We start from the raw sequence: 24,644 nt of genomic DNA, 5'->3' as shown, positions 1-24,644 counted from the left end.
GAAGCATATGCAGCATTTCTTGCAGCCTGCCTAGGGAGAGAGCTGGGATTGCAAAATCTATGGTTGGAAGGAGATGCGAAACAAATTGTGGAGGTGGTAAATTCTCACACGAGTACATGGACTAGATTCGGACACTTAATAGATGACACAAAGCGCATTCTATTATCTTTTCCAAGATGGAGATGCGGTTTTGTATTTCGAGAAGCAAATGAGGCGGCACACAGACTGGCGAAAGCGGCTTTAACAGATGTCAATGATAGAATATGGAGTTCTACTACTCCAAATTGTATTAGGGATATCGTTTTGATGGAGCAATTAGCTCTATCTTGTGATTGTTATGGGAGCCTTGATGTTCCATTTCCTATCATCTTATTAATGAGAATACTCAATTTTTCAAAACAAAAAAAAAATTATATAGATCAACTATATTGTACCAACAAGATTCACCAGCTCTTTATCATTGTTGATTAGAAAAAAGTAGAGGCAATTCGTGTTCGAATTGTGTCAAAACGTGAGTATAAAATTATATAGACCAACTATAATCTAATAAATTTAATTAAACGGGTTAAACTCATCAACCCTTAACGTTTTAATTTTGTATTGAATTCATGGATCATTTCAAAAATTACTAACCATTATGTCGCGGGTCAAGTTCAGATCGTTATATAAGTCAACTATAGCCCAACCCATTTAATTAAATGTATTAAACTTTTTAACCCTAACTCTTTAGTTTCATGTTAAATTAATATCATATTCGTAAGTCGTGTCAATGAAATAACCATTTATCAACAATTATAGCCTCCACAAATTACAGGATCACTTGCCATTTGCCAATGAATCAAACTATGAAGCAATTTACAAAAACAAGAAAGAAAGATTCTAATCAATTTGAATCAATATCCCCTCACAGAACTCTGCCAAACCTCCACATTCTGCTGATCCTTCCTACTCACAAACATCTTGTTCCCCCCAAAAGCCAAGTTGGTGATCTTGGAGCCTCCCATATCCTTCACTCTCCCCATCAAATTCTTCCTAAACACCCTCTCCTCCAACCCATCTTCCCTCTTCTTTGAATTCCCCATCATCACCTCTGTCCACAGCTCTATATCCCCTCCCTTACTGCAAAACACTTGATTCCCATGGCTCTCAATCTTGCACCCAACGCCTTCCTTCTTCCCATTCACCACTTTCCTCCCATCCCCAAGACAAACCCACGAATTCTCAGCACCCATATTGCGCAAATCGGCGAAGAACACGTCGCCGGAGTTCACACCGACCTTGAAAATCCCCGATAAATCGTCCGAAACCGAGACATCCGAAAAGCAATCTACTTTCTCCTTAATCTCCCATACCACATTTCCAGACCTTATATCCCAGAACTTGATGTTACCAAATACTCCTGAAGGCCCACTGTGAGACCCAGAAGCCATTAACAAACCGTAACCGGAAACCCAATTCAGTTTCGTCGCCGGTATCGCCGAGTCGATATCGGCACCGTAAATCTCGCAGTGGCCAATCTCAGTCGCCGGCCTCAAGCTCTGCAAATCGTAAACCATAATCGAATTCGAATTCCTCCGACCCGATTCGAAGCTCGCGAACAAAAACTCCGGCGACGACCCGATTCCTTGAACCGTCGAGCCCGACCGGGTCACATTCTCCCAATTCAAGCTCTCCCTCACGAACCCCTTTTCGAGGTCGAGAATCTGGAGCCCGGAGAAGTCGGTGGCTCCGGCTGCCGCCAGCGACGGCGATATCGCCAGCAGGGAATCCACCGCCGTGAACCCTGTCAAGACCGTGGATTTCCTCCTCATCGACCAGTCAAACGAGGTGATCTTGCTACCGTGCGCCACGTGGACGGACCCGAACGGCGTCGTCGCGATCGCGGACGGCGAGTCCCGGCCGTTAAGCGGCAGAACCAGCGACTTCTCGAGGTTGAACGCGTCGAACTGGGCCGGGTTCGAGAGCGAGTTCACCAAAAGGGGCTCGACGCCGTAGAACTGCGCCTCATCGATTAAATCCTGGAGGTCGAAAGCCTTGGCCCTCGACGGAAGATTACCGGTTCGGAGAAGCGAAAGGAGGATTGAGAACAGCTCCGGGTCTCGGTCGATGAATGGCGACTCTGAAACCCTCGAGAACAACGATTTGGGGCCGCCTAGGGTTAACGTTTGCTGGGTGGTCTGAAAAATCTGGCCACCCACATCGACGGTCACGATGTTAGAGTCCCGTTTGGTCCGGATCGGAGCCGGGTTCGAATCCAGGCCTGCAAATGGTGGCATATTCTGGTACAATTTGATGAACTTGGAGATGAATTATGGTAGAGGAGAATATATAAAGGAGAAGAAGGTGGTTGGTGGGCGAGTTGGCCTTGGGGTTCTGGTTTCTAGAAGATCAAAAGAGTTAGGGTTTTGGTCAACAAAAGGGAGTGGTTCTGGTTTCTAGAAGATCAAAAGAGTTAGGGTTTTGGTCAACAAAAGGGAGTGGATTTTTCATTTTTGGCTTGCATTATATAATAATATTATTAATGTTATTAAATTGTAGCCCTCCAAGATTGACCATCTAATTTGGCACATTGAGGAAACCAGGGTTTTTATGGTTCAACCATTACAACAACCCTACAAGAATCTGTTCACTTTGATTTTGTCAACTTCATTGTTTCTTTAGCATGATATGAGTTGTTTATGCAATTAATTGAGCTGAGCTCCAACCTCTTTTTCACATGTGAGCAATGAGTCATGCCTCAACATCAATAGACTTAATAGGGTGGAATGAGTTTGCAAAAACACCAAGATCGGTTCCTCTCAAATTTTTTAAAATATGAGAATTTCATGTTTTAAAATTGAAGTCTATCTATTACATTTAACGATCTAAATAAATGCATATGTTTGTGTGTTACCGAAGCAAATGAGTTTGGTATGTTGAAAACTAAAAGGGCATAAATTTCCTCCAAATCCTTCGACCTATTCTAATAAGTGTCAAATGTCATATAATATGTTTGGATTTCTAAAAAATTAATGTTTGAGTTCCTAGGTTAGTAAAATAACAATAAGTGACTGTTAAGAATATTAAAGAAAACATGTCAAAGATGAAATCCGAATTCCCTAGAATTCCTAGAATATCTTGGCCTTCCATGTCATTTAAAGATCCAAAATAACCTAAGTGGTTAAAACCCACTTCCCTTCCAAAACCCACTTGTTTTTAGGATACCAAGAAATTTCCTCCCAAAACCTACTTCTTCCTCATGTCCGAAAGAAAATCCCAGCTTTACCCTTCTTCTTCCTCTGCCTCTTCTTCCTCACATGTAGCTTCTTCCTATGCATCTAAGGCTTCTTTTCTTTCGGGGAGGATTGACATTGATTATGTACCTGTTCTGAAAAAAGTATAATATCTGGAGAAAATCAACTTCTTCCTCTTGTACGTGGAGATTGCCAAAGTATCTGTAGAAGAATTTCTGAGAAAAAAAAAAAAAAAAGTTCTTTAAGGGCGTTGGTTTGAGGAAAAAAGGAAGATTTGTTTTGGGACTAGGTGTTTCGGTTTTTGTTAGATATTATGAGAATGTTAGATACAACATTTAAATTGTCTTTTGCTCATTTGTATACTAAAATGGTTGTACTCAAACTTAATTATTGTGTTATAATGTGAAAGTGACATAATATTGAGCTTTAGGATGGTATTCCAAGTTACTTGAGAAAAAGCCTCAACTAAAAGTGACCTGCTTTGGCCCAGACTCAGCAGTAGCTTCATTTTTTCTTTAGGTTTTCTGCAAAAGAAGAAGGGTAAAGCTGAGATTTTTTTTGAGACGCGAGGAAAAAGTGGGTTTTGAGAGGGAATTTCTTGGTATCCTAAAAACAAGTGGGTTTTGAGAGGGAAGTGAGTTTTAACCACATGACTTATTTTGGACCTTTAAATGACATGAAGGCCAAGATCTTCTAATTTCAGAGAAGACCCTTGGCACTTATTAAAGTATGTTTGAAAAAAAATTCTTCCAAACTAGTTTAGAAAAAAAAATTGAGATCTCAATCCAAAAACATGAACAATGAGTGATACCTCAACACGAAATCGGGTGCAATGAATGAGTTGGTAATCGGAAAGTACACTCGGACCCTATCTTACTCGGACGGGTGTCCGATGTTCGAACGATCAAGCAAATATCCAAGTAAAGAGAGACTTAAATACCCTATTGCATATAAGGGACAGTCTCATTGCACCCAATGAGATTTGGGTCTTCCATCATCTGAGGGTCAAAGAACCAGAACCATGCCGTGACCCACCTAAATCACATTCAAGAAGGTCTACATCATTGAATGAATGGATTTCAGCTTAATGCCATGTCTAGCCCTAAAGGTGTGCGAAAAACAGAAACTTCGTAGTAGATTTCGTATAAGAAATCAAATTTCATCATTAACAGCACTGTTTATGTATTATGCTATTACTCTATCACTGTTCTGTTGTCATTTATATTACATATGAAAAAGGGTAAATGGCATAGACATCTAAAGGCAGCTCTGAATTTTTGTCTGCCATCTTTATGCCAGGGATTCCAAAAAAACCTCCATACCTGTGTCAGTCATGTAATAGACCTTCCAATTAAACCTATAACTTTCTCTACGATTAGATTCAGCATTCTGGGGTTGGGTTGCTGCAAATTCCTGCGATTCTCCATGATACTGGAGGCATCAAGTGAGATGGTATACTAGCTAGCTGACACCTGGCTGTATCATAGGGAAGAAAGACCAATTCTTGGTCGGCCCACTCTCCTTCCCAAGAACCTTCTCATTTGCCCACCAGTTACAAGAGTCTCCTCCATCTGTATTGTCAAAATTGAATTCTTTAGCCGAACCAAGAGTGATGGACCGATGCTTCTGATGGCGCTCTGCCTCCTCCCTATCCTCTGGAGCTTTCTCCGGTGCATCACTGGATGTTTCGCCGACACGGCACTCATTACAATCCATGACTTTTGTGGGATTTTGAATTTCAGCAGTTGCAGCATCTTTTAGTGACACTGATACGGCTTCAGCCAATGGCAATGGCTTCTTTTCAACACATCTTACATCTTCAGCAGTTATCTCAAACGAGACTCTACGGTTGACAGCAATCTCGTCATCCCGCCTTCCAGACTGCCTTCCATTGTCTGGATGTGAATGTAATCCAACTTCGTACATCTGACCATTGAGAATAAAACAATCACGAGTCGTGGGCTTCACAGCATCTGGTGTCAATGAACCAGAACCTTGACGCGATCGATATTCGCGGGGGGACAGCTTATAAAGGTTCAAGAGCTTGGGAGGGTCACCTGTTCGAAACTCAAGGAAGTGGTGACCACCAGCAGCAAATTCATGGTCAGGGAAAGGAGATGAGGTGCCTGAACCTGAGATGCCAGAGCTTGGGGATATTAGCTGACCAACTGGGCTCCCAGGGTGAAGTTGATAAGACTGGAATTCATAGTGGGAGAATGGGAATTTCTGAGCAGCTTCACCATTCCGGTGGTTGGGGTCAAGCAGCTCAGCAAATGGCACCTCAGGTGAGGAAGGTGTAGTCAAGTGAACAGACTCGGCAGGTGGAGTGAAAGGAGCAGTCGATGGTTCGGTGGTGAAAGTTGAGAAAACAGGCGGTGAGACTAGCTGGGTTTCGTGCGCATAAGGGCCTATCGCAAAAATTGAGGCAGGCCCTGGGGAGTACATACTGGCGGAAATAGAGGTGAGGGACAATAAACCCGCTGGGGATTGCATAGCAGAAGGAGGTTCTGATTGAAGGAAAGATGCAGGTGAGGAGGGAGGTGCAACAAAGGGAAGTAATACTGCAGATACTTGGGTTGGATTTTCAGATGCAGAAACATTAGTTCCAGGGGGTGTTGTTTCAGGAACAAGGACAGCAGGCCCAATTCGCTTTCTCTGTTTGAGAGATCCAAAACACCAATATACGCTCCAGCAGCTACCCCATCTTCTCTTCTGCATGTAACCAAAGATTATTAGAAAAAAAAAAAAAAAAAGTTTCAGTACAGAAAATTAATAGCAGAATCCCTCTGTATCAACTGAAATGATGTCAGATTTTAATTAAATTTCAGTCTTCACAACATATAAACTAAGCCATCCAACAGGAACATGCCAATAAAATCCTTAGTTTATCTCTGAACCATGAAATTAAAACAAGACATCTCATGTCATTTATATTGCTTGAAGAATCATGGGTGACTTGAAGGAGTAAACATAGAGTAAATAATGGAAAGTATATCATGGGAAAACATGTTATCCTCTGGTATTATCCAGCACTGAAAGAGAAATCATCACTTTGAAAATTTCCCCTGTATCCTTTAAAGCCACAGAGACCATAAAAGCAAACAGAAAAGCTCAATCTCATCAGTCATCTAAATGGCTTCTTGTTAGATACAATCAATTTTGTGTTAGAGTCTGAACTTGTTGGTAGGGTTTTCTAACATTTAAGCACAAAAGTGTACTCTTCATATCAACATCAGATCTTATGCATGCATGAAGGAAGTCGTCCCCACTACAGGAAGTTTGTCCTGCAAATAACAAAAAAAAAAAAAAAAAAAAAACCACCCCCAAAAAAAAAAGATGAAATGTCTGACCTACAAACTTGAATTTCAATTGCAAGTGTACTCCAATCCATGAATAGCACAATCGCCTTCCTTATTAAGGAGGCACCCAAAATTCCCGGACATACAAAACCTAGAGAAAATTTATCCCATCAGCTATAGCCTATCACTCCACAGATCTGATCTACAATATATATATATATATATATATATATATATATATATATATGAAGAGCCACTATTTCTGATTCTCCCATGCACATCCCTCATCCCATGATACATACATCCTCTAGAATGAAGTGCAACTCAAACCAAATTCAGGGCTTTCCCATGTACAATTCAAAACTTGTCTCTGTACTTCAACCTCCATCATGGTGACTCTGCCTCTACAGAGATACATTTCATGCACTCAGCACACTTTTCTCTTCTACTTAACATCAGCAAGGAAAGGCTCAGAATAATTGACATCAGTAAGGAAAGAAATTCCTGTATTTTTTCACAAACTTCAACAATAACTCTTACACACTCAGAAGCTCAGAAATATATTCTAACACAAACCCAAACCATCACAAAGCCATGAATTCCTAAAGTGCCAAAGCACCAAAACTACCTCTCAAGCTTTGTAAACTCATCTTCCCCAAACCAAAGCTACATACTTCCTCATCAAAAAGTCAACCTTGTAAGAAAGACTACACAGAAGAATTTCAAAACACCGTCTACTTGCATTGCTTTTTATAGCAAAAATTGCCGTAAATTTTTTCTCAAAGAAAGCAAAAAATTTCAAAAATCTATTTATATATATCAAACCGTGCGTGATTCAATTCATTATCAAACTGAAATCTCATCGAAAAAAAAAAAATCATTACTTAACCATTAAAAAGAAAAAAAAAAAAAAAAGGCGAGAATTAATTAACCAAGAAAGCAAAATCAAAACAGATCTCACATCTCATCACTAAAACTATAAACAAGTAACACTTAATTCTCAAATCATTTCAATTAAAACAATCAAATTAACGCAATTCGAATTGAGAAAAAATAAAAAATAAATATCTGAAGAAAAAAATCATACCTGAACTGTGGCTTGTGGAGCACGATTCTCAGCCGACGCGATCGCAGTAGCAGCAGCGCTTATAGTCTCCAAGGCGTTGTTCAAAGCTCTCGAATCTCCATTCGCACCTCTCATCTCCGCTTCTCTAAATCCGAAAAAAAAACCGATGCTTTCACCTGGAAGTCGTTGCTTATCATTCACAACTCGGATTTTCTCGGCAAAATTTTCCCGAGAAAATCTTGGAACTTAGGATTTGTAAGAGATTAAAAAAAGATGAACGTGAAAACGAAATGAAAATGAAAATAAAATATGAAAAATGTGAGTGCATATATTGTCCAAGTAACGCTTGTGAGGTCAAACACGGCAATGACTTGGTTCCTACATGTGATTAACGAAGACTTGAAGGTGATAGGGGCTTATTAATATTAATTATTTTTGTATTAAGCATTAACGAATTACATAATTACCCCTCTCCCTCTAATTATGAAAAAAAAATAAAAAAAAAATTGCATTTTCTTTCTTCTACATTAAATGTGTGTGCATATACAAATTTTTTTTTTTAAAAAAAAAAAATTAGGTTTTGTTAATGAAGTTTTTGCATTGTGGTTTGTACACGTTTCTTTTAATTCAGTCTATTAAGCTGACGTATATAAAACATGTAATTTTTTCATATATTTAAGTAGAACGTGTAATTCTCACGTACATGATAAACGATTACACTCTTTTTGAATCTATCAATGCTTCCAACTAAAAAAAACAAAAAAAGTAGTTGGAGATTGACACACTACTAAATGTTATCATATTGATTACCCTTATTCCTATCAAAAACATAGTCATAAGAAGTTAATAGCATTTTCAGTTATAAATACTGTCAAAATCAGAATTCACAATAAAATTGAGACAAATATGATCATGAGTTTCTGATTGGTCATTTGATGTTACGCATCAAAAGAAAATTTATGCAAAATTTAATACATATTCAATTATTAAAAAAAAAAAAAATCGAGTTCTATTTTGATAGGCAATTGAGTTAAAAAAAATAAAATATATTATGAAATAATTATTTTGAGTATTTTCTTTTGTTTGACTTTTCTTAACATTAAATAGGTACTAATTTTATTTTTTATATATTAATTTAATTCTCAATCTTAATATACTTTTCATTCACACTCTCATCAAATCTATAAAAAGCCATATTTAGATGTATAAGGAAGTTAGGCTTCATTTGGTAATGATTTTTTAAAACCATTACATAAGGTGTGTAAGATTATTTTTTTAATAAAAAGACTTGATACTCTTAACATTTTTATTTGTTGTGCCTATAATATTTATTAACAAAAGGTGTGAGATGTAATAGTGGCATGTTGTCGAGGGTAGTTTGGTCCTGCAAACGCTTTGAATAAATTGTTTTACCGAGGAAGCCTTTTTCTGTTTTGTCGAATGTGTGTGCACGTGTGCGCATCGGCTTCTTGATGGCTTTCGTGCCCATCACCTTCCACTGCGTCGGAGTGGGCCCCCCACACCCCTCCAAAATTCTCCCCCTTTACCGGCCACCACTTTTAAATAAAATAAATAAATAAATATTTATTTATTTTATATATAAATATATAAATATATCTATGTATATTACTTGCACGGTTGCTCCATCTCTCTGAGATTGATGACCCAAAGCCCTCTCTCTATCTCTTTCACTTTCACAAGAGAAAAAAAAGAGCCTGTAAAAATCTTTCTTTTTCTTTTATTTTTTATTCCTTTTTGGGTTTCACACTTGGAGGAAAAAGAGCCTTTTGGGTCTTTTGCATATTATGATTCACTTGATTTTACTTTATGGTGCTTTTATAAATTCAGCCAAAAGATGTGTGATTTTGTATGAAAAGCCTAATCAACATGTAATTGGGTCTTGGGTCCACCCCCCCACAGCTAGATATTTTTTCACAAACACAATAAACCCTAGACTTTTAGGGTAGTTTAATGTGGTCATGGCCTACCAAGAACATCACAAGGTTCTTGTGGATGGAAAAAGGGAATTTGATTTGGAGACAGAGGGATGGAAAATGATTGAAGTGTATGTATCAAAGTAGAAGCAAGATAACCTGTATGCCATTAGTAGATGTTATATTCGGAGCATTTTTAAGATTGTGTTTAAAAAATAAAACTTTTAAGTCAAAAAGTGTGTTTTGGTCATTTTTAGGCTTTTTGAACCCTTAAAAGCCTTTTCAATTTTTTTTTACCAAACATATACTTTTTTCTTCAAATAGACTTTTTGAATGTTAAACGTACGTTTAGACCCCTCAAATGCAAATTCAAACATGCCCTTAGTGTAACAACAACCCAAAGAAATTTCAAACTCATCTTTTCAACGTGAGACTCAAGTGTTACAAAAATCCTCACGCCCACCCTATTAAATTGATGTGTCCTTAAAGAATGTTGGAATCAAATCCTTCAAATGAAATGGAGAGGAGTGGTTCCTTATTTTAAAAGAGTAAAATTATCATTTCACTTTCTTTCTTTTTTTGGATAATTTTACGCTAATTCTTGGGATCCTTGTTCGAGAATGTGGTCCTCACATGTATTTTTAATAGAACATGTATTTTAAGGACATGTGTCAATTTAATAGATTGAATTTGAAAAAATTTCTTCATACAAAAAAAAAAAAAAAAAAAAAGAAAGAAAGAAAGAAAATTGCTCATTTTTAAAAGGATTGGGGTTCAATTTGTAAAAGAAATTAGGGTTTAGTGCCCACAAATTGCCAAAAGTTGGATAGAACACAACAAGGTTTAAGGACATCTCAACAAAAGACTCCGGATTTGAATTGTGGCAATCAAGGCCATGGATTGGGGCCCCAGATATTGCTTTTGACCCGATCTGTGGAAATTTTGATGGAGGCCTCCTAACCGCAATTGTCATTTCCCAATTATTGCACCTATTTTTTAGCTTATTGGTCAAGAGAAAGTGAAAAAACTTTGTTTAATTTCACATTGTCCTGCACATTTTCCCTTCCTTTTACCTTCAAATGAGAGGAAAAAGTGGGATTTCATCAGCCATGAGTATTGATTTCTTTTCCTTGGTGATTTTAAGGTAGAATTTCACTTTTCTTTTCCTTATGGCCAATCGAAATAAACCACTTTTATACTAATGTGAATCGATGTTGGGGGACTTCAATTGAAAGTTTTTATTGAGTATACACGTAAGTACACACTTAGGTCATGTCGAGACATAAGTATAAAATCATATTCATTAACGATAACTCAACTTATTTAATTAAACGGATCAGACTCAACATTCATGACCCACTAATTTTGTATTAGGTTCGTTCTAAATTTGCACATCGTCCCAAAAATTACCTGTCCTATGCATGCATAGACTTTTCCTTTTTGTCCCTAAGAGTTGTAGAGGGTGGCTAACTTCTATCTCTTGATGGGGGATGTTTCATTTATTCCATGCTCGCATTAATTCTGTGTTCCATTGCCAACAGAAAGCTGGAAGGCAAGGGAAACAGCTACTGTGGTAGCTTCAAATCAAAGTGGGTTGTCTTCCTTTTTGCTTGACTTTTGGACAATCTAGTGCATTAGGTAGAAGACTTTTGGGGCCATGAATGGATAAAACTTTTCAATTAGGGTCAAATGGTAAATAACTAATTAAGCAAAACCCTTTCATCATTGCAAACATAGTACCAATCAACACATAAGTGAGATATCTCAAATATAAAAGACTTGGGTCAAGTTTCAAACCTCTATTATTTATTCCTTTTTCCCCTTTTGCTTCACCTTTCCACAACCAAAAGATGAAAAGCATTAGACAAGGTTACTACTGAGATCCAATTTTTTTTTTTTTTTTTTTTGCCAAATTATAGGGAGGGACCGAGTATATTGGTCTAAAAATTAGGCTCAACCTTTATCTCCTTCGTTTATGCTCTGCTTTGGTAGGGTTTTCCAATGAAAATTTTAGGTTATGTTTTTACAATAAGTAACTTAGAGCGTATTTGGGATTGTGTTTGAAAATTATTTTTTGGTAAAAGCTTTATTTTTAAGCTTTCGCCAAATGTGCGTTTTGACCATTTTTTTTAGCTTTTTTGATCCTTAGAAGCGCTTTCAATTTTTTTTACCAAACGGGTACTTTTTTTTCGAATGAACTTTTTAAGTTTTAAACGTACTTTTAGACCCCTCAAACGCACACCCAAATAGACCCTTAAACAAAGTTCAAAAATCATTTTGTTATTATCCATTAGTGAGTAGGAAATCACTTGGGCCTAATTTAGGCTAGAGAGTTTTGACTTTGGAGTAACCTAAACATATAGGGTACATTATATTTGTTGACATGTTTTAACGGCGATTTTTGTTTTTGTTTTAAAAAATGTTATAATATAACATAAAAATAAAAACAATTTTGAATATTTTGAGTTTTAGGTTATGTGATAATGTTTTTTATTTAAAAATTAAAAAGTGTTCTAGCAAATAGCATGAGTTGCTTAATGGTCATGATGTGTTAGGCTTTACACAATTTATGGTTGGCTACCTGCAACAAAATCTGTCCGTTGTCGGCCTAACAAAAAACAACCACACGCAAGCAATGGAGTCCACGTGGCAAATCTACCAAAAGAGTGGGACTCACAATTGGCCGATGAATATATGTGACGGATCATATAATTATATTGTTTAAAAGTTTTTCTCTAAATTAAATTAAAAAAAAATTCAACCAATTCATTCTATTAAACTCGTACATGTCCTTACATCAAATATAATGTGGCTTTTAAAATCACTAATAGATTAAAATTCAATAATGATCATCTCAAATTCAATGGTGATTTTAAAATACCACATTTTGAAAGACTCTAGGAAGACTCTACCCTCCTAAATCCTAATATCATTACTCCTATTAAACACATGCTCTAAAGATAAATATCAATTTAATTGATAGGTTGAAAAAAATTATTCAACCGAGTTTAGATCAAAACTCTATCCATAAATAATAGCTGGTATATTGTGTGGAGAAGAATGATCCCGACCCCAAAAACAACGCTTTTGAATAAGGATGAGTAATCAAATGAAATAAAGTAGCTCGATATCTAAGAACATATATCAATTTAATAAACTTAATTAAATAAAATTTTTTCAACCTAATTTAAAAGAAAACTTTGTCCATAAATAATAGCTCTAAAGAGAGAAGATAGTATTGCGTGAAGGTTGAAACAGTGCTTCTCGATGGGGTTTTAAAGCTTCGAAGAACTAGTTGGCTTTATCAGGGTTCCGTCCAAGTATTGTTGGGTAAACGAGAAGAGTAATGCTACACACTCCAACTTCTCCGTAGAACAAAATCTTCACCAGGTCATTTGAACTAGATAATATCCCGTTAGTTATATTGGAATGGTATTTTTGTCTTTTCACTTTTTGAGGTGACAAAAAATTGGTATGGATAAGTGAGTATAAAGTCGTTTCACATGAAAAAAACACTTCATAATTGATCAGATGTCCCAAAAACACACTTCATATGTAGACATTTTGACATTGAGGAAGCGTTCCTACTGCCAAAAAAAGACAGTTTTTTATGGAGGTACACCAAAACGTGACAGAAAATATTATTTTTCATACACCACTAGCGATGGCAACACATTCTTGGCACTTTTTCACCCAAACACAGCTAAGCAGCCAAGCTTTTTGAGGCAATCTCAAATACATTCTCCGACAGTCCATTGGTGGACATGATCCTCTCCAGCTGTGCCTGCAACACACAAATCCATTTTTAACAAGATATTTCAAATTAAAGAGCTAATTTGGTAATTTAGCCGCTACGGCTACGTAGCCAACACCTCCTCCGTTTGTTAATACTTTTTTGAGGGTATTTTTTGGTTTTTTGTTTGAAAAATGATTTGACAAAGAGATTATATAAGTTGGCGAGGTGATACCAGAGACTTTGAAACAAGAACAGAACAATATTTAGGAAAGATATCATGGACAACAAAGAAATGTAGAAATTAAGAAGCATGATTAGTAGCAACAATAGCCACAGTTTGTTACCTTGGCAAGGTTTTGCCGGGTTTCATCATAACGCCTCCACCTAGAGAAGGCCGACACCATGCGGGATGCCACCTGCAATTCATGAAACGGACAAAATGTAAGATTAGAAAAGAATTCGATACTGAGATAAATAAATTGTGGTGAAAACCAAATCTAAATGCACCTGAGGATTTATCTTGTCTAGCTGCAGCACAATTTCTCCCAAGAACTTGTAGCCTGATCCATCCTTTGCATGGAAATTTACGGGAGACCCACAAAAACCTCCGATGAGTGAATATACCTTGTTTGGATTACGCAGGTCAAATGCAGGATGGTTTAAAAGGCTCGTAACATTCTTAACATTGCCAGGAATGTCAGACATGGCTTGAAGGGCAAACCATTTATTCACAACCTGAAGAAAAGAAGAATATGAGATTCGGAAATAAACGATTATAATAGAAGAACACAAAGAAGCTTTTCCCCTCATAAATCGGAGATGGCAACAATTCTTCAAAATCCAGAAACACTTCAGACAACAGAATAAATTCATATCAGAACAGAATGATTACTCTAAAGGTTCCAATAGCAATATGTACATGTTAAGCATGTTTTCATCTATCAATATCTAGTGACCATCATGGAATGCAAAACTTTGGAATTGTTAACATAATTACTTAAAAATCTTTCTTCCACAAAGATGCTTCCAAACACAACATAATCAAGATCCATCAAGGGCGTCCATTTTTTTTTAAAAAAAAGTATCATTCCCATGCAGACACGCTTGAAGTGCTGAACTATGCATTACAACTAGTCAAATATACCAGGAAGATCCTAATTGTACTGGGGAAAAACCTGTCCAGGATACCTACCATACATCCCCTCCCTGAAGGGCGAAAGACGGACAGAGAGGTGAGAACTCACAAACATCATTCTAGCAACTTAAGAGCAATTGAGCAGATGTATTACCAAAAAATCATGCTGCCACTTGCTATAGAAGTCAGCCAGAACATAATCACGAGTTTCACCAGGGTTCTGGACTATGGCCGCCAAAGCTGCAAATTGCTCAGTCATATTTGTGGCAGTTCTGTACTCATGCAGTGCAAGCTCGGTATACTTGGAATCTTCAAGTAATGCAAGATATGCTATAGATAATACAAAACACGCATAGAATCAACAAATGAAAAGGTTACCAGAGACCAATCTCGCAAACATAAAACTAAAAACAAAACAGACCTAGAGCAACGTTCTTCAAAGCACGCCTTGCCATATTAGAATGGTCAAACACATAGTCTTCTGAGCTCCTATTTTTTTCAACCTGTGAAGCATTAACACCACAATTTTATTCCTCAACAGAAAAATAAAAGTAGATCACGAACATAGTATTAATCTATTATATCTTATCCAACTCCTAGGTATTGCATACCGTGCTGAGCAACTCCAATTTAAGTTCCCAGGCAAGCTGCTTCCTGATGAAAGCACGAACAGCATGAACAGCATCAGGGTCTGCAACTTCCATCATATCCATTATTTCCCCTTCACCAGGTAGAGTGATTGCCTTGGCAACAAATTCCTGAAAAATCAGAGGTCATTAAAGTTCATTACTGCATTCACCCTCCCTCCTTCCCCAGTATTAGGAGAAAAAAAATAAGGATAAAGGAAAAATATGTCTCATCATACTTTATCCAAGCTTGAGTCAGAAAGTATGCTTCTGAGCCCTTGCACAAAATTTGGATTCAGAACCAATGGCTTCTTTTGTTGGAAATCAGACACCAAGCTGAGCATCAGCTTGCGTGCCAGCACTTGTCCAGCCTCCCAACTAAAACACAAAAATCATCAAGTAAATGACTGTTCATCAGCTGCTCAATTACCAAATAGTAAAGTGTTGCTGCATTTGGAAAGACTAACCGGTTGAACTCATCAGAATCATGAGCAAGAAGGAAAAACAAATCGCTGTCAGTGAGATCAGATTCAAGACGAACAGGAGCACTGTAGCCCCGCAATATAGATGGAACTGGCCTCTCAGATATATCAGAAAACAGAAACTCTTCTTCTTTCTGCTTAGTCCAAACACAAGCATACAAATGTCAATATGTGTATGAAGAATTATAAAATAATAAAAGGAGATGACCTAATGGCTTAGCAATATGGTCTCCCATTGATACAAACGTGACATAATTGTCATTGTTTTGCATAGCATATGAAAAAAAAAAATTATGAATATAGCACATGAAATAAATGACGTTAACATGTTTACAAAATATTGCATCTCTCCTTTCTCTAAGCAACCACATAACACCTACTTATGCTTAATGGCATTCTAGCAATTACCTACATGAAACAAATAACCTGTACATGTGACAGCTAAAGAATCACCAATTGGTCCATCGAAATGCAAAATAGGGAATTATAAAGAAGCAAATGTAAAAGTCCTGAACTGACCTTGGTCACTCGAAGAATTGTAGTATATACTGGATGCTCGTTACTTGCAACAGACTGCAATATTCCATTGTGATACAAAGAGGAGAGAGGGATGTCCTTGCCTGTTGAGTCGAGCAAACCTACAGTGACAGGGATGAACATGGGTTCTTTCACTGGTTGTCCTGGAGTTGGTGGTACCTCTTGACTGTAAAAAGCCCCATCAAACAGAATTAGTTAACAATTCACCAACCAATGAGGAATATTGTGATTCTTTACCAAAAAAGAGAGGAAAAAATCCCGGCAGCATGTATACCTGAACTTCAGAGAAAAAGTACGAGTTTCAGCATTGTAAGATGATGTCACTTTGACACGAGGGGTCCCAGCTTGGGAGTACCTGTATTTTAGTTAGATATTAAAGAGTTAAGCATCAAAACTACCAGAAGAAAACTCAAATGAAGCAAAAGGCAGATAGAGACCATAGTAAGAAATTAGCAAAATCAACATCATTTGCATCTCGCATGGCAGCGAAAAACTCTTCACAGGTAACAGCTTGCGCATCATGCCTCTTGAAATAAAGATCCATGCCCTGAAATGTGGAGAAATTGTTTAAACTGACTTCCCAAAGATGAGCAGCTTTATAGAAGGGACTAAATTTTTTTATCACATAATCAATATTTGGCACAGACATATTCTCAAACTTACTTTTCGGAACCCTCGACTCCCCAGTAAGGTTTTGTACATCCTGACAACTTCAGCTCCCTGATAATTAGATCATAAGATCAAACAATTGATAACTTAACAATAGTTCTCATCCACAGAGAAAAGAGAGAGAAGGTCAGTTAGTGGTTGAAGAAAAAAAGTCTAACCTTTTCATACACCTGTAAAAGGAAAATGAAACAAAGAACGGTTAGATATTTTCTCACAATAATACTTAGGACATGGGGTTAAAACATGCAAATAAAAATTGCCAAACCATACCGTCACTGCATGTTGAAGTTGGTTAAGGCCCCAAATTAGTATCATATCCAACATGATGCACAAAAAAGCCAAATATCCCAAAGTTAAAAGCACATTACAATTTCCAAGCAAAATATGTGCAGACAGCTATACTCTAGTTTAATTACATAGAGAACTGAAACTTGCCTGTGTAGAAGTTGTCCATCTGTCAAGGAGGAGGAAAAAAGAAACATCACTTTAAAGCTTAATATTCATGAAAGCTGTAGACTATGTTGATAACTTGATAAGAAAGAGTTACTTTGAAGATAAAAAATAAAAAAATAAAAAAAGAAAAAAAAGAAAAATGGTTTCTGACCTTAATGTATGAATGTGGCCGTACAGGATGAGCCATGGGACCAGCATCCTGAAAAAAACAGGAAAACAAATTTAGCACTTAATGCAGCATGTTATACCAAAAACTCTATTAAACAACAAAGGCACACCCATTTTAGAAAGGCATACCGGTCTTCTCACAAACACTGGACAGGTTTAAAATAATTAAAAAATTATCACAACATAAAAAGAACGAAGGAATCAATTAGAAGTTACACAAATTTTATATATTCATGAGTGGACCAAAAAACGACCTGTGGAAACTGATAATTCCTAAGCTTTGATACATCAGCAATCCGCTTTACAGTACGGCTTCCCAGGTCAGATGAAAATTCCTACCAATTATGAAGGATTTATTTAAGTTCATAAGCTCAATAAAAGATTAAGAAAGAAAAGATACTGTTTTCAAGGTTTACTAATACCACTTTGCAGATGGGGAACAAAAAGGCTATACCTGATCTCGGAAAACAGTGAGACCTTCCTTTAGGCTAAGCTGGAACCAGTCACGACATGTCACTCTGCAATTATTATATCAAAACCTTAACTGACATGTGAATACAACTTGAAAATTAAAAGAAGATGGTAACAGTTGACATGTAAGCTCCCAACCAACACGGACAGAAGAAAACTAGTTTCAGAGTACAGTAAGAAGTATAGAAGGGACAGCTGTAAGAACATAATTTTAAGATCGGGAGCTAACACACACAAAGCATATTCTACAGACAGGTGAAGAAACATATTTAGATATCAGGAAAAAGGCCAGCAGAATGCATATTGACAAAGAAAAATGAGCTTTGATGGGATATGAGCCAACCTGTTGCCAGTCCAGTTGTGGAAGTACTGCACAATGTACAAGATATGAACCAAAAGTCACTAAATTTATATTCACAAGGACTAAGATTAAAGAAGCCTTTTTATTATAGGTCAATAACATACCTCATGGCCAATAACCCCCAAGATTGCTGCATGATCTGCATCAGTAGCAGTTTCTGAAGATGCCAAGACAAGCTTGGAATTGAATATCTGTAAAAAAGAAATTTAGGAGTAATGATGAATTGAAAAGATCCCAGGAGAGAGATTAATTAAGATGAACAAAAAACAGATTCAGAAAGCATACATTCAAACTCTTGTTTTCCATGGCTCCCCTGATCATCAATTCAGAAACAAGTGATATGAGAGACTAAAATAGTAAAAGTATCATAACATAAGATGTCCGTCGGTATAAAATATCAAAAGTACCAAATGTATAATCATAATAGAACATTGTTCAAAAATAAATTAACTTACATGTTAAAATCTGGAACAGCCACAATATTAAAGAGATCCAGGTCATACTCAAGACCAAACACCTGTTTGCAGAGGCATATGACAGTAAAGTAAGCTTTAGAATCAAGGTCAACAAGATAACTTCTAGATCAAAATAAAAATCAGGTTTAATATGAAGAAACGAACATCCTCATCCCATTTCATTGCTGCCTTAAGTGAATACATGGCATGAGCAGTCTTGGGTAGGTCTTGTGCTGGGGTCCAGATCCTTAGGGAGACCTTCCGACCAGAACGGGTAATAAATGTATCATCTCTGCTCTCCAACTGTCCAGCAACCAAGGCAAACAAGTAGCAAGGTTTCTTGAAGGGATCCTCCCAGAGGACAAAATGTCTACCACCCTGCAGCAAAGCATAAAACAACAATAAAGAAGAAAACATAAACAAACTACATAAATGCCTTTTTCAATGAACAAAAAGTGAAATTTACCTCCAGCTCGCCCTGTTCTATGAGATTTCCATTAGACAACAATACTGGGTACAATGACTTATCAGCTTCAACGCGGCATGTGTATTTTGCCATTATATCAGGGCGGTCCTGTTTGCAGATAGAATGCATCAATGAAATGGAAACTTGATCAAAATTTTGAAGTTACAGACCACTAGAATAAATAACCGCTCCAAGATACCTACTTGATAAAATGTAATTTTCCGGAAACCCTCAGCTTCACATTGTGTACAGAAATTCCCCGATGACTTGTAAAGCCCCTGTAGAAAATTTAATTTATTACATCGACAAAAAAGATCCAGAAAATATGCCAAACAAGTTGTAGATATCAAGAAGGTATGCTTCACCTCTAATGATGTGTTCTTGAGAGGATATATCTCGGTAACAATTTCCATAGTAAATGTACCGCTCGGTGGTGATGGGAGTGTCAAATGGCGTGAGTCCAACTGGTACTCACCCTCCTACAAAGACAAAGGGGAAAAAGAAGAGAAAGGAGTCACAATAAGATAACCCTAAATAACTAAGTTACACTCTCCCACACCCCAAAAACATAGAAATAGACCTGCAACAAATATAAGGCACTAGAAATTATGATACTGGAAAGGTACAACTCAAGTGTCCTAAGATTTAGGTAAATCATCAACCATTAATTGGCTATTAATTTATCTTCCTTTAGTAAGAAGTTAAAAAACATATGCGTTCAATCAAATAGTTTGGGCAACTAGGAAGTATTCTGTTTGTTTCATTGTATTGAAAGGACTTTGGAAAAGTAGGATAGAAGTTATGTACCTTAAGTTCCTTTCCATTGACGGATATAGAGACCAACTTTAGATCTACTCCGTCCAAAACCAGAGACGACGAAGAACCTATTTTACAAGAAAAAAAAAAAAAAGGAGAGCGAGAAAGAATAAAAATGACAATGAGTCTTTCAAAACTTTACATAAGCATGAAATCACACAAAAAAAAAAAAAAAAAAAAAAAAAAAAAGCTAATACTTTAGACCACTGCTATAGGAAAATGTGAGAAAAAAGTATTGCACATGAAAAGCCAGTTATGTACAGGTCAGAGATATAAATACTGCTTGTGAATAAAGTACTAAGTGGGAAGAATGGTCACAGCCTACCTTCAACTCTAGGGAACACAGATATTTTTGAACTAACGATTGTTTTCTCTTCCCCCAAAGAAAATTTCAAATCCACCTGAAATCATAATTTCTATTAAGTTTGCAAACACAAAAGCATATGCTACAGAAGTACTCTATGAAGACCTAACCCATATATATATAGTTTTGTTTGAAGTATATGAGTACCGTATCAAAATAGTAATCAGGCATCTTATAGTCCTTCAAAAAGACTTCTTTTCGCGAATCCATTCTGGGTTCTTCAATTGGCTTTTGCAAGGTTCCTGTGGCAACCGAACAAATCAGCCTCCTGTTGGTTTGCTTCGCCCTCTAAAATAAGGTTGATGAAAGCAAATGATCAAAAACATTGACCATAAGAAACTATAACATATTCTGAATGAGCGTCGAAATTCGCATGGTATTCTAGGATTGATATGTATCCCACACACGTGCTTATGTGGAGACTACAGGAAAGCACAAAGAGCTTTGACTCAAACTTACAGATAACGAAAGATATGAAATTCGACAATTCCTTTGGCACAAAACCTGAAAACAACCAATAATGAGAGATCAGAAACCTTGTTTCTTTTTATTTTTTCTCATTGTCTAATACAAATCCTATTAGGGGAGAGGGAAAAAGAGAGAGTGCACAAACCTCTGAATTAAGAAAGCGTCTATATCTAGAAATATTGTTTGCTGGTTTCTCCAAAAGACTAACACGGCCTTTAGCCTGAAGCTGCAAAAAAAGACAGATGAAACCATAGTTGCATTAGCTGTCAAGCACTATAAATCATAAATAACTAATTCAAGACAGGCAATCAACACCATAAAGTTCAGTTTCAAAAAAACGAACACAAGTTACCCTAACTTCAGTATGCTATGACCTAAACCTTCACCAGGCAGAAGACTTAAAAAGAGTATAAAGTAACATCCCAATTCACAGTTAATGGTATTTTTATTTTTTTTTTTCTCAAAGTTTACACCCCAATTAACACCATATCCAACCCACTCCCCAAAATGAAGATAGTAAAGCATATCACCAACCAAAGAAAACATATATATATACACGCGCGCACACACAGAGACACACGCATATAGTAGAGCATAAAGTACTGCATGCTAAATGGTTCTTCTACACACGTGTGAATGTGCATAGCATCACTAAACATGTAAATGATTGGCAATGACATATTATTCCCACAGTGCCAATCATTATAGTCATAAAATACAAGGAATAAAATGATTGAGAAAGCAAAATAAAGTTCGCAACCATACGAAAGCCGCTAAATTGATTCCAAGTATTCACACACACACACAACCATGAATGAGGAAATGAGAAATAGGTAATCACAGGAGCAGTGGAGATCAAACCCAATAGACCCGTCCTTGTCAAACTCGAACCTTTGCATGGCAAAACCAACCGAGCCATTCAAACTCCAAAGCCTAAAATAATCTACTACAATAAGTTCAATAACCACTATAGTTCAAAGATTAATCTCCAGGGAAATCCCTCAAAAGGGTTCAAAACTTCAAATATCAACGACGGTGAACGAGACCCAGATGGCCAAAACCCGAAATGATCGCCAAAGACGACTCTAAAACCCTAGATCAGAGAGACCCACAAGAGAAAACAGAGCAACAGAAGTCACTACCACACTCCCTTATATGGATATATGGATAACTAAAATTATGGACAAGAAAATTCAAAAAAAAAAAAAATAACAATTAACAAATATAACAATATAAACCCGGTTACACTTAAAGATGCACATAAAGATACTAAATTTACATGAAATTTGAGAGAAATTGATTGCTGGGCTTGACCTTCTTTGATGGTTAAGTGCAGAGAATACAGAGGATTCCTCGAAAACCAGAGTCAGAACTATGGACTCCCACAGCAAGATATATATAGAGAGTAAATAACTAGTTCTGATAATTGCTCGGGAAAAAAAAAAAAAAAAAAAAATCTTTAAAGAAAAAAAATCCCATTGGTAAATGGCTAAGTGGTTTTGTCATTTTTAACATCAAATGTACATCAAAATGTACATCAAAATGTAACATTTCGGCTTATCCAAACAAGTGTCCTATTTTTCATTGGGCTGAAAAGAATTTCTAGTGATGGTTTGATTGATTGGTTGATTGTGTCTAAAGGGTTGTTCTCATGAGTCCAAAGAAAGAAAACCACTCCAATAATTTAGCCTAAAATTAATATGGGCCAATGGATGACAAATAAATCCGGTTGATCACTATTTTAGGATTGAAATGTAATTAAAAAAAAAAAAAAAAAAAGACAAAAGATTTCAACATATTAATATTAATATTAAGTGTCATTAGTGATGTATATGTTGCTACATGTAACACTAGGCAATGGGTCAATTAAAAATTAGGCAACCTCTCGAATCCACCCGCTTTAACACTAATGAGCGGATTTTTGGCCTAGGCAAGCGGACATCAATTCCACTATATGTCCCATCAACAAGAGAATAGCGGAATATGGATATGGAACTATGCAAGTGCAAATATTATATGCCCACTATATGTGCACATAACTTTTTTTTTATTTTGCAATATGGTTTGTGAAAAAATGGGGTGTAATGTTGCTTATATTCATCTTGTTGTTATTCTTTAGTCCAACTCTAATTTTTGTTGATGAAATGTGGTGTTTTTCATAAATTTGTGGCGTCCAACAAATGCTTATGATGGATGAACTCAAACTATCTATCCGCCCATAGGTGGATACAGGCGACCCTACTTTTTGTAGACAAGTGGGTGGATGGTTAAATCCACTCCTCATTAGGGCAAGTTTTAGCTCAACTCTATTGTCGTATTTGCCCCTAATGAGGAGTGGATTTAACCATCCACCCACTTGCCTACAAAAATTAGGGCCGCTTGTATCCACCTAGGGGGGATAGATAGTTTGAGTTCATCCATCATAAGCATTTGTTGGACGCCAAAACCTGCCCTATAGAATGGTGCCTTAGTTACATAATATATGTTGTCATGTCATTTAAAATTTTAAATGATGGAGTATTATATATACTATTTAATGCAACAAAATAAAATTTTACCATATATTTTGATTAAATTCTATCGTTTCTAAAGTAAAATTGTTAAGATTCTCATTACACTTTTGATGAAATTATTCAAATTTTACCATATAAATAGATAATTGATCAAATATGATTGAAGTAATAAAATATGAATTATTTAATTACAAATATTTCAAAAATTATATTATAAATTTATGTTAAGAAAATCAAAATCTTCCACTATTTTGTTCCGTTGAAAATTGAGATGACAAATTCTCTTAATTGTTGATTTATCCAAAAGGGCAGGCCTTAATGTAAGTGGGCCGACCCAAAACGACAAGGCTACAAGCTGGCTTGAAAGCCATTCATACGGGCCGATCCCAACGAAATGCTTATGGAGTGGCCCAACGACAATGCGTATAGGATGGTCCAAAGGATAATGCATGGCTTAAACATGCTTATATGGAAACATTAACATAAGAAATCTCAGTAAGCAAAGCATAATGAATATTGCTAAAATTCCAAAGAGGTTTTTTTTTTTCTTTTTTTTTTTAAAGATAATAAGAAGCCCATGCAATTATACACACAAATAACAAGAATGAGGATTATATTGTATTAACCCACGAGTAATTAGTTACAAAGATTTTGCTACAAGTCTTGGCTTTGTTTGTTAATGCATTTTAGAGCCCTTTTTTCTTTTTCTTTTATTTATTTATTTATTTTTTTTTTGCAAAAGTATTTTGATGGGAGAAAAATGTGATTTTTTTTTTTTGGAATATTTTGTGTTTAAATTGTTTGTAATGTTTTTGTTTTGAAAAGTTAAAATAAAAGTTTTAGTAAATAGAGCTAATGCGTAATGAGATAGATTGTCGGGTTCCTGGGGAATTTAGACTTTCTAAATTCATAAGGGAATCTAAACTTTTTTCAAACACAAGATTTGAGATTAATTTATACTTAAAGCATGTTTAAGATTATATTTGAGAAATAGAGATTTTAAGTCAAAAATAATTTTTTATCAAAAACTTCATTTTTTAAACTTTTGCTAAAAGTGCATTTTGACCATTTTTAGAAAAGTAAAAAAAGTGTTTTTTGAGTTTTTTAAAGAGCATGTTTGAGATTATGTTAGAGAGCTTAAAAAAATACTTTTAATACCTAAAAAGTTGTGCAAAACAAAAATCTAGTCTGTTTGGTAAAAAAACTCCAAAAGTACTTATTTTACTTTTTTAGTATAAAAATTGCCAAAACACTAAGAGCATGGGATTATATTTGAGAAATATGTTTTAAGTCAAAAATCAATTTTTGACAAAAGCTTCATTTTTAAGTTTTTGCTAAAAGTGTGTTTTGGCCATTTTTAGGCTTTTTAGATTCTTAAAAGCGCTTTCCAAT

General features: G+C 36.1%; 3 protein-coding genes across 3 annotated transcripts; all 3 read right to left on the bottom strand.

Annotated features, from left to right (window-relative positions):
• Positions 1–770: 770 nt before the first annotated feature.
• On the bottom strand, positions 771–2,437 carry LOC132174759 (BTB/POZ domain with WD40/YVTN repeat-like protein). Its single transcript, XM_059586426.2, has one exon. The coding sequence runs from the start codon at positions 2,274–2,276 to the stop codon at positions 894–896; it is 1,383 nt and encodes a 460-aa protein (XP_059442409.2). The 5' UTR covers positions 2,277–2,437; the 3' UTR covers positions 771–893.
• Positions 2,438–4,350: 1,913 nt separating this feature from the next.
• On the bottom strand, positions 4,351–7,960 carry LOC132174761 (uncharacterized). The gene is made up of 2 exons (XM_059586427.2): positions 7,620–7,960; positions 4,351–5,945 (listed from the first exon to the last, which is right to left on the bottom strand). Exons 1-2 carry the CDS (start codon positions 7,731–7,733, stop codon positions 4,695–4,697), a joined length of 1,365 nt encoding a protein of 454 aa, XP_059442410.1. The 5' UTR covers positions 7,734–7,960; the 3' UTR covers positions 4,351–4,694.
• A 5,069-nt stretch (positions 7,961–13,029) lies between these two features.
• On the bottom strand, positions 13,030–21,851 carry LOC132173593 (Peptidase M1 family protein). Its single transcript, XM_059585122.2, has 32 exons — positions 21,581–21,851; positions 20,885–20,965; positions 20,731–20,775; positions 20,419–20,559; positions 20,233–20,308; positions 19,899–19,975; positions 19,457–19,570; positions 19,295–19,369; positions 19,092–19,199; positions 18,791–19,003; positions 18,626–18,687; positions 18,456–18,483; positions 18,275–18,361; positions 18,153–18,178; positions 17,793–17,856; positions 17,593–17,673; positions 17,322–17,369; positions 17,153–17,171; positions 16,988–16,992; positions 16,876–16,887; positions 16,712–16,768; positions 16,486–16,595; positions 16,323–16,403; positions 16,031–16,214; positions 15,497–15,645; positions 15,269–15,407; positions 15,015–15,161; positions 14,825–14,906; positions 14,558–14,733; positions 13,776–14,003; positions 13,613–13,684; positions 13,030–13,316 (listed from the first exon to the last, which is right to left on the bottom strand). Exons 1-32 carry the CDS (start codon positions 21,656–21,658, stop codon positions 13,236–13,238), a joined length of 2,946 nt encoding a protein of 981 aa, XP_059441105.2. The 5' UTR covers positions 21,659–21,851; the 3' UTR covers positions 13,030–13,235.
• Between the last annotated feature and the right edge of the window lie 2,793 nt (positions 21,852–24,644).

Source organism: Corylus avellana, chromosome 3 (genome assembly GCF_965113065.1).
Source record: "Corylus avellana chromosome 3, dhCorAvel1.hap1.2, whole genome shotgun sequence".
Lineage (NCBI taxonomy): Eukaryota > Viridiplantae > Streptophyta > Magnoliopsida > Fagales > Betulaceae > Corylus > Corylus avellana.
The sequence above is the reverse complement of the archived record's forward strand: the minus strand, read 5'-3'. Positions and strand labels throughout refer to the sequence as shown.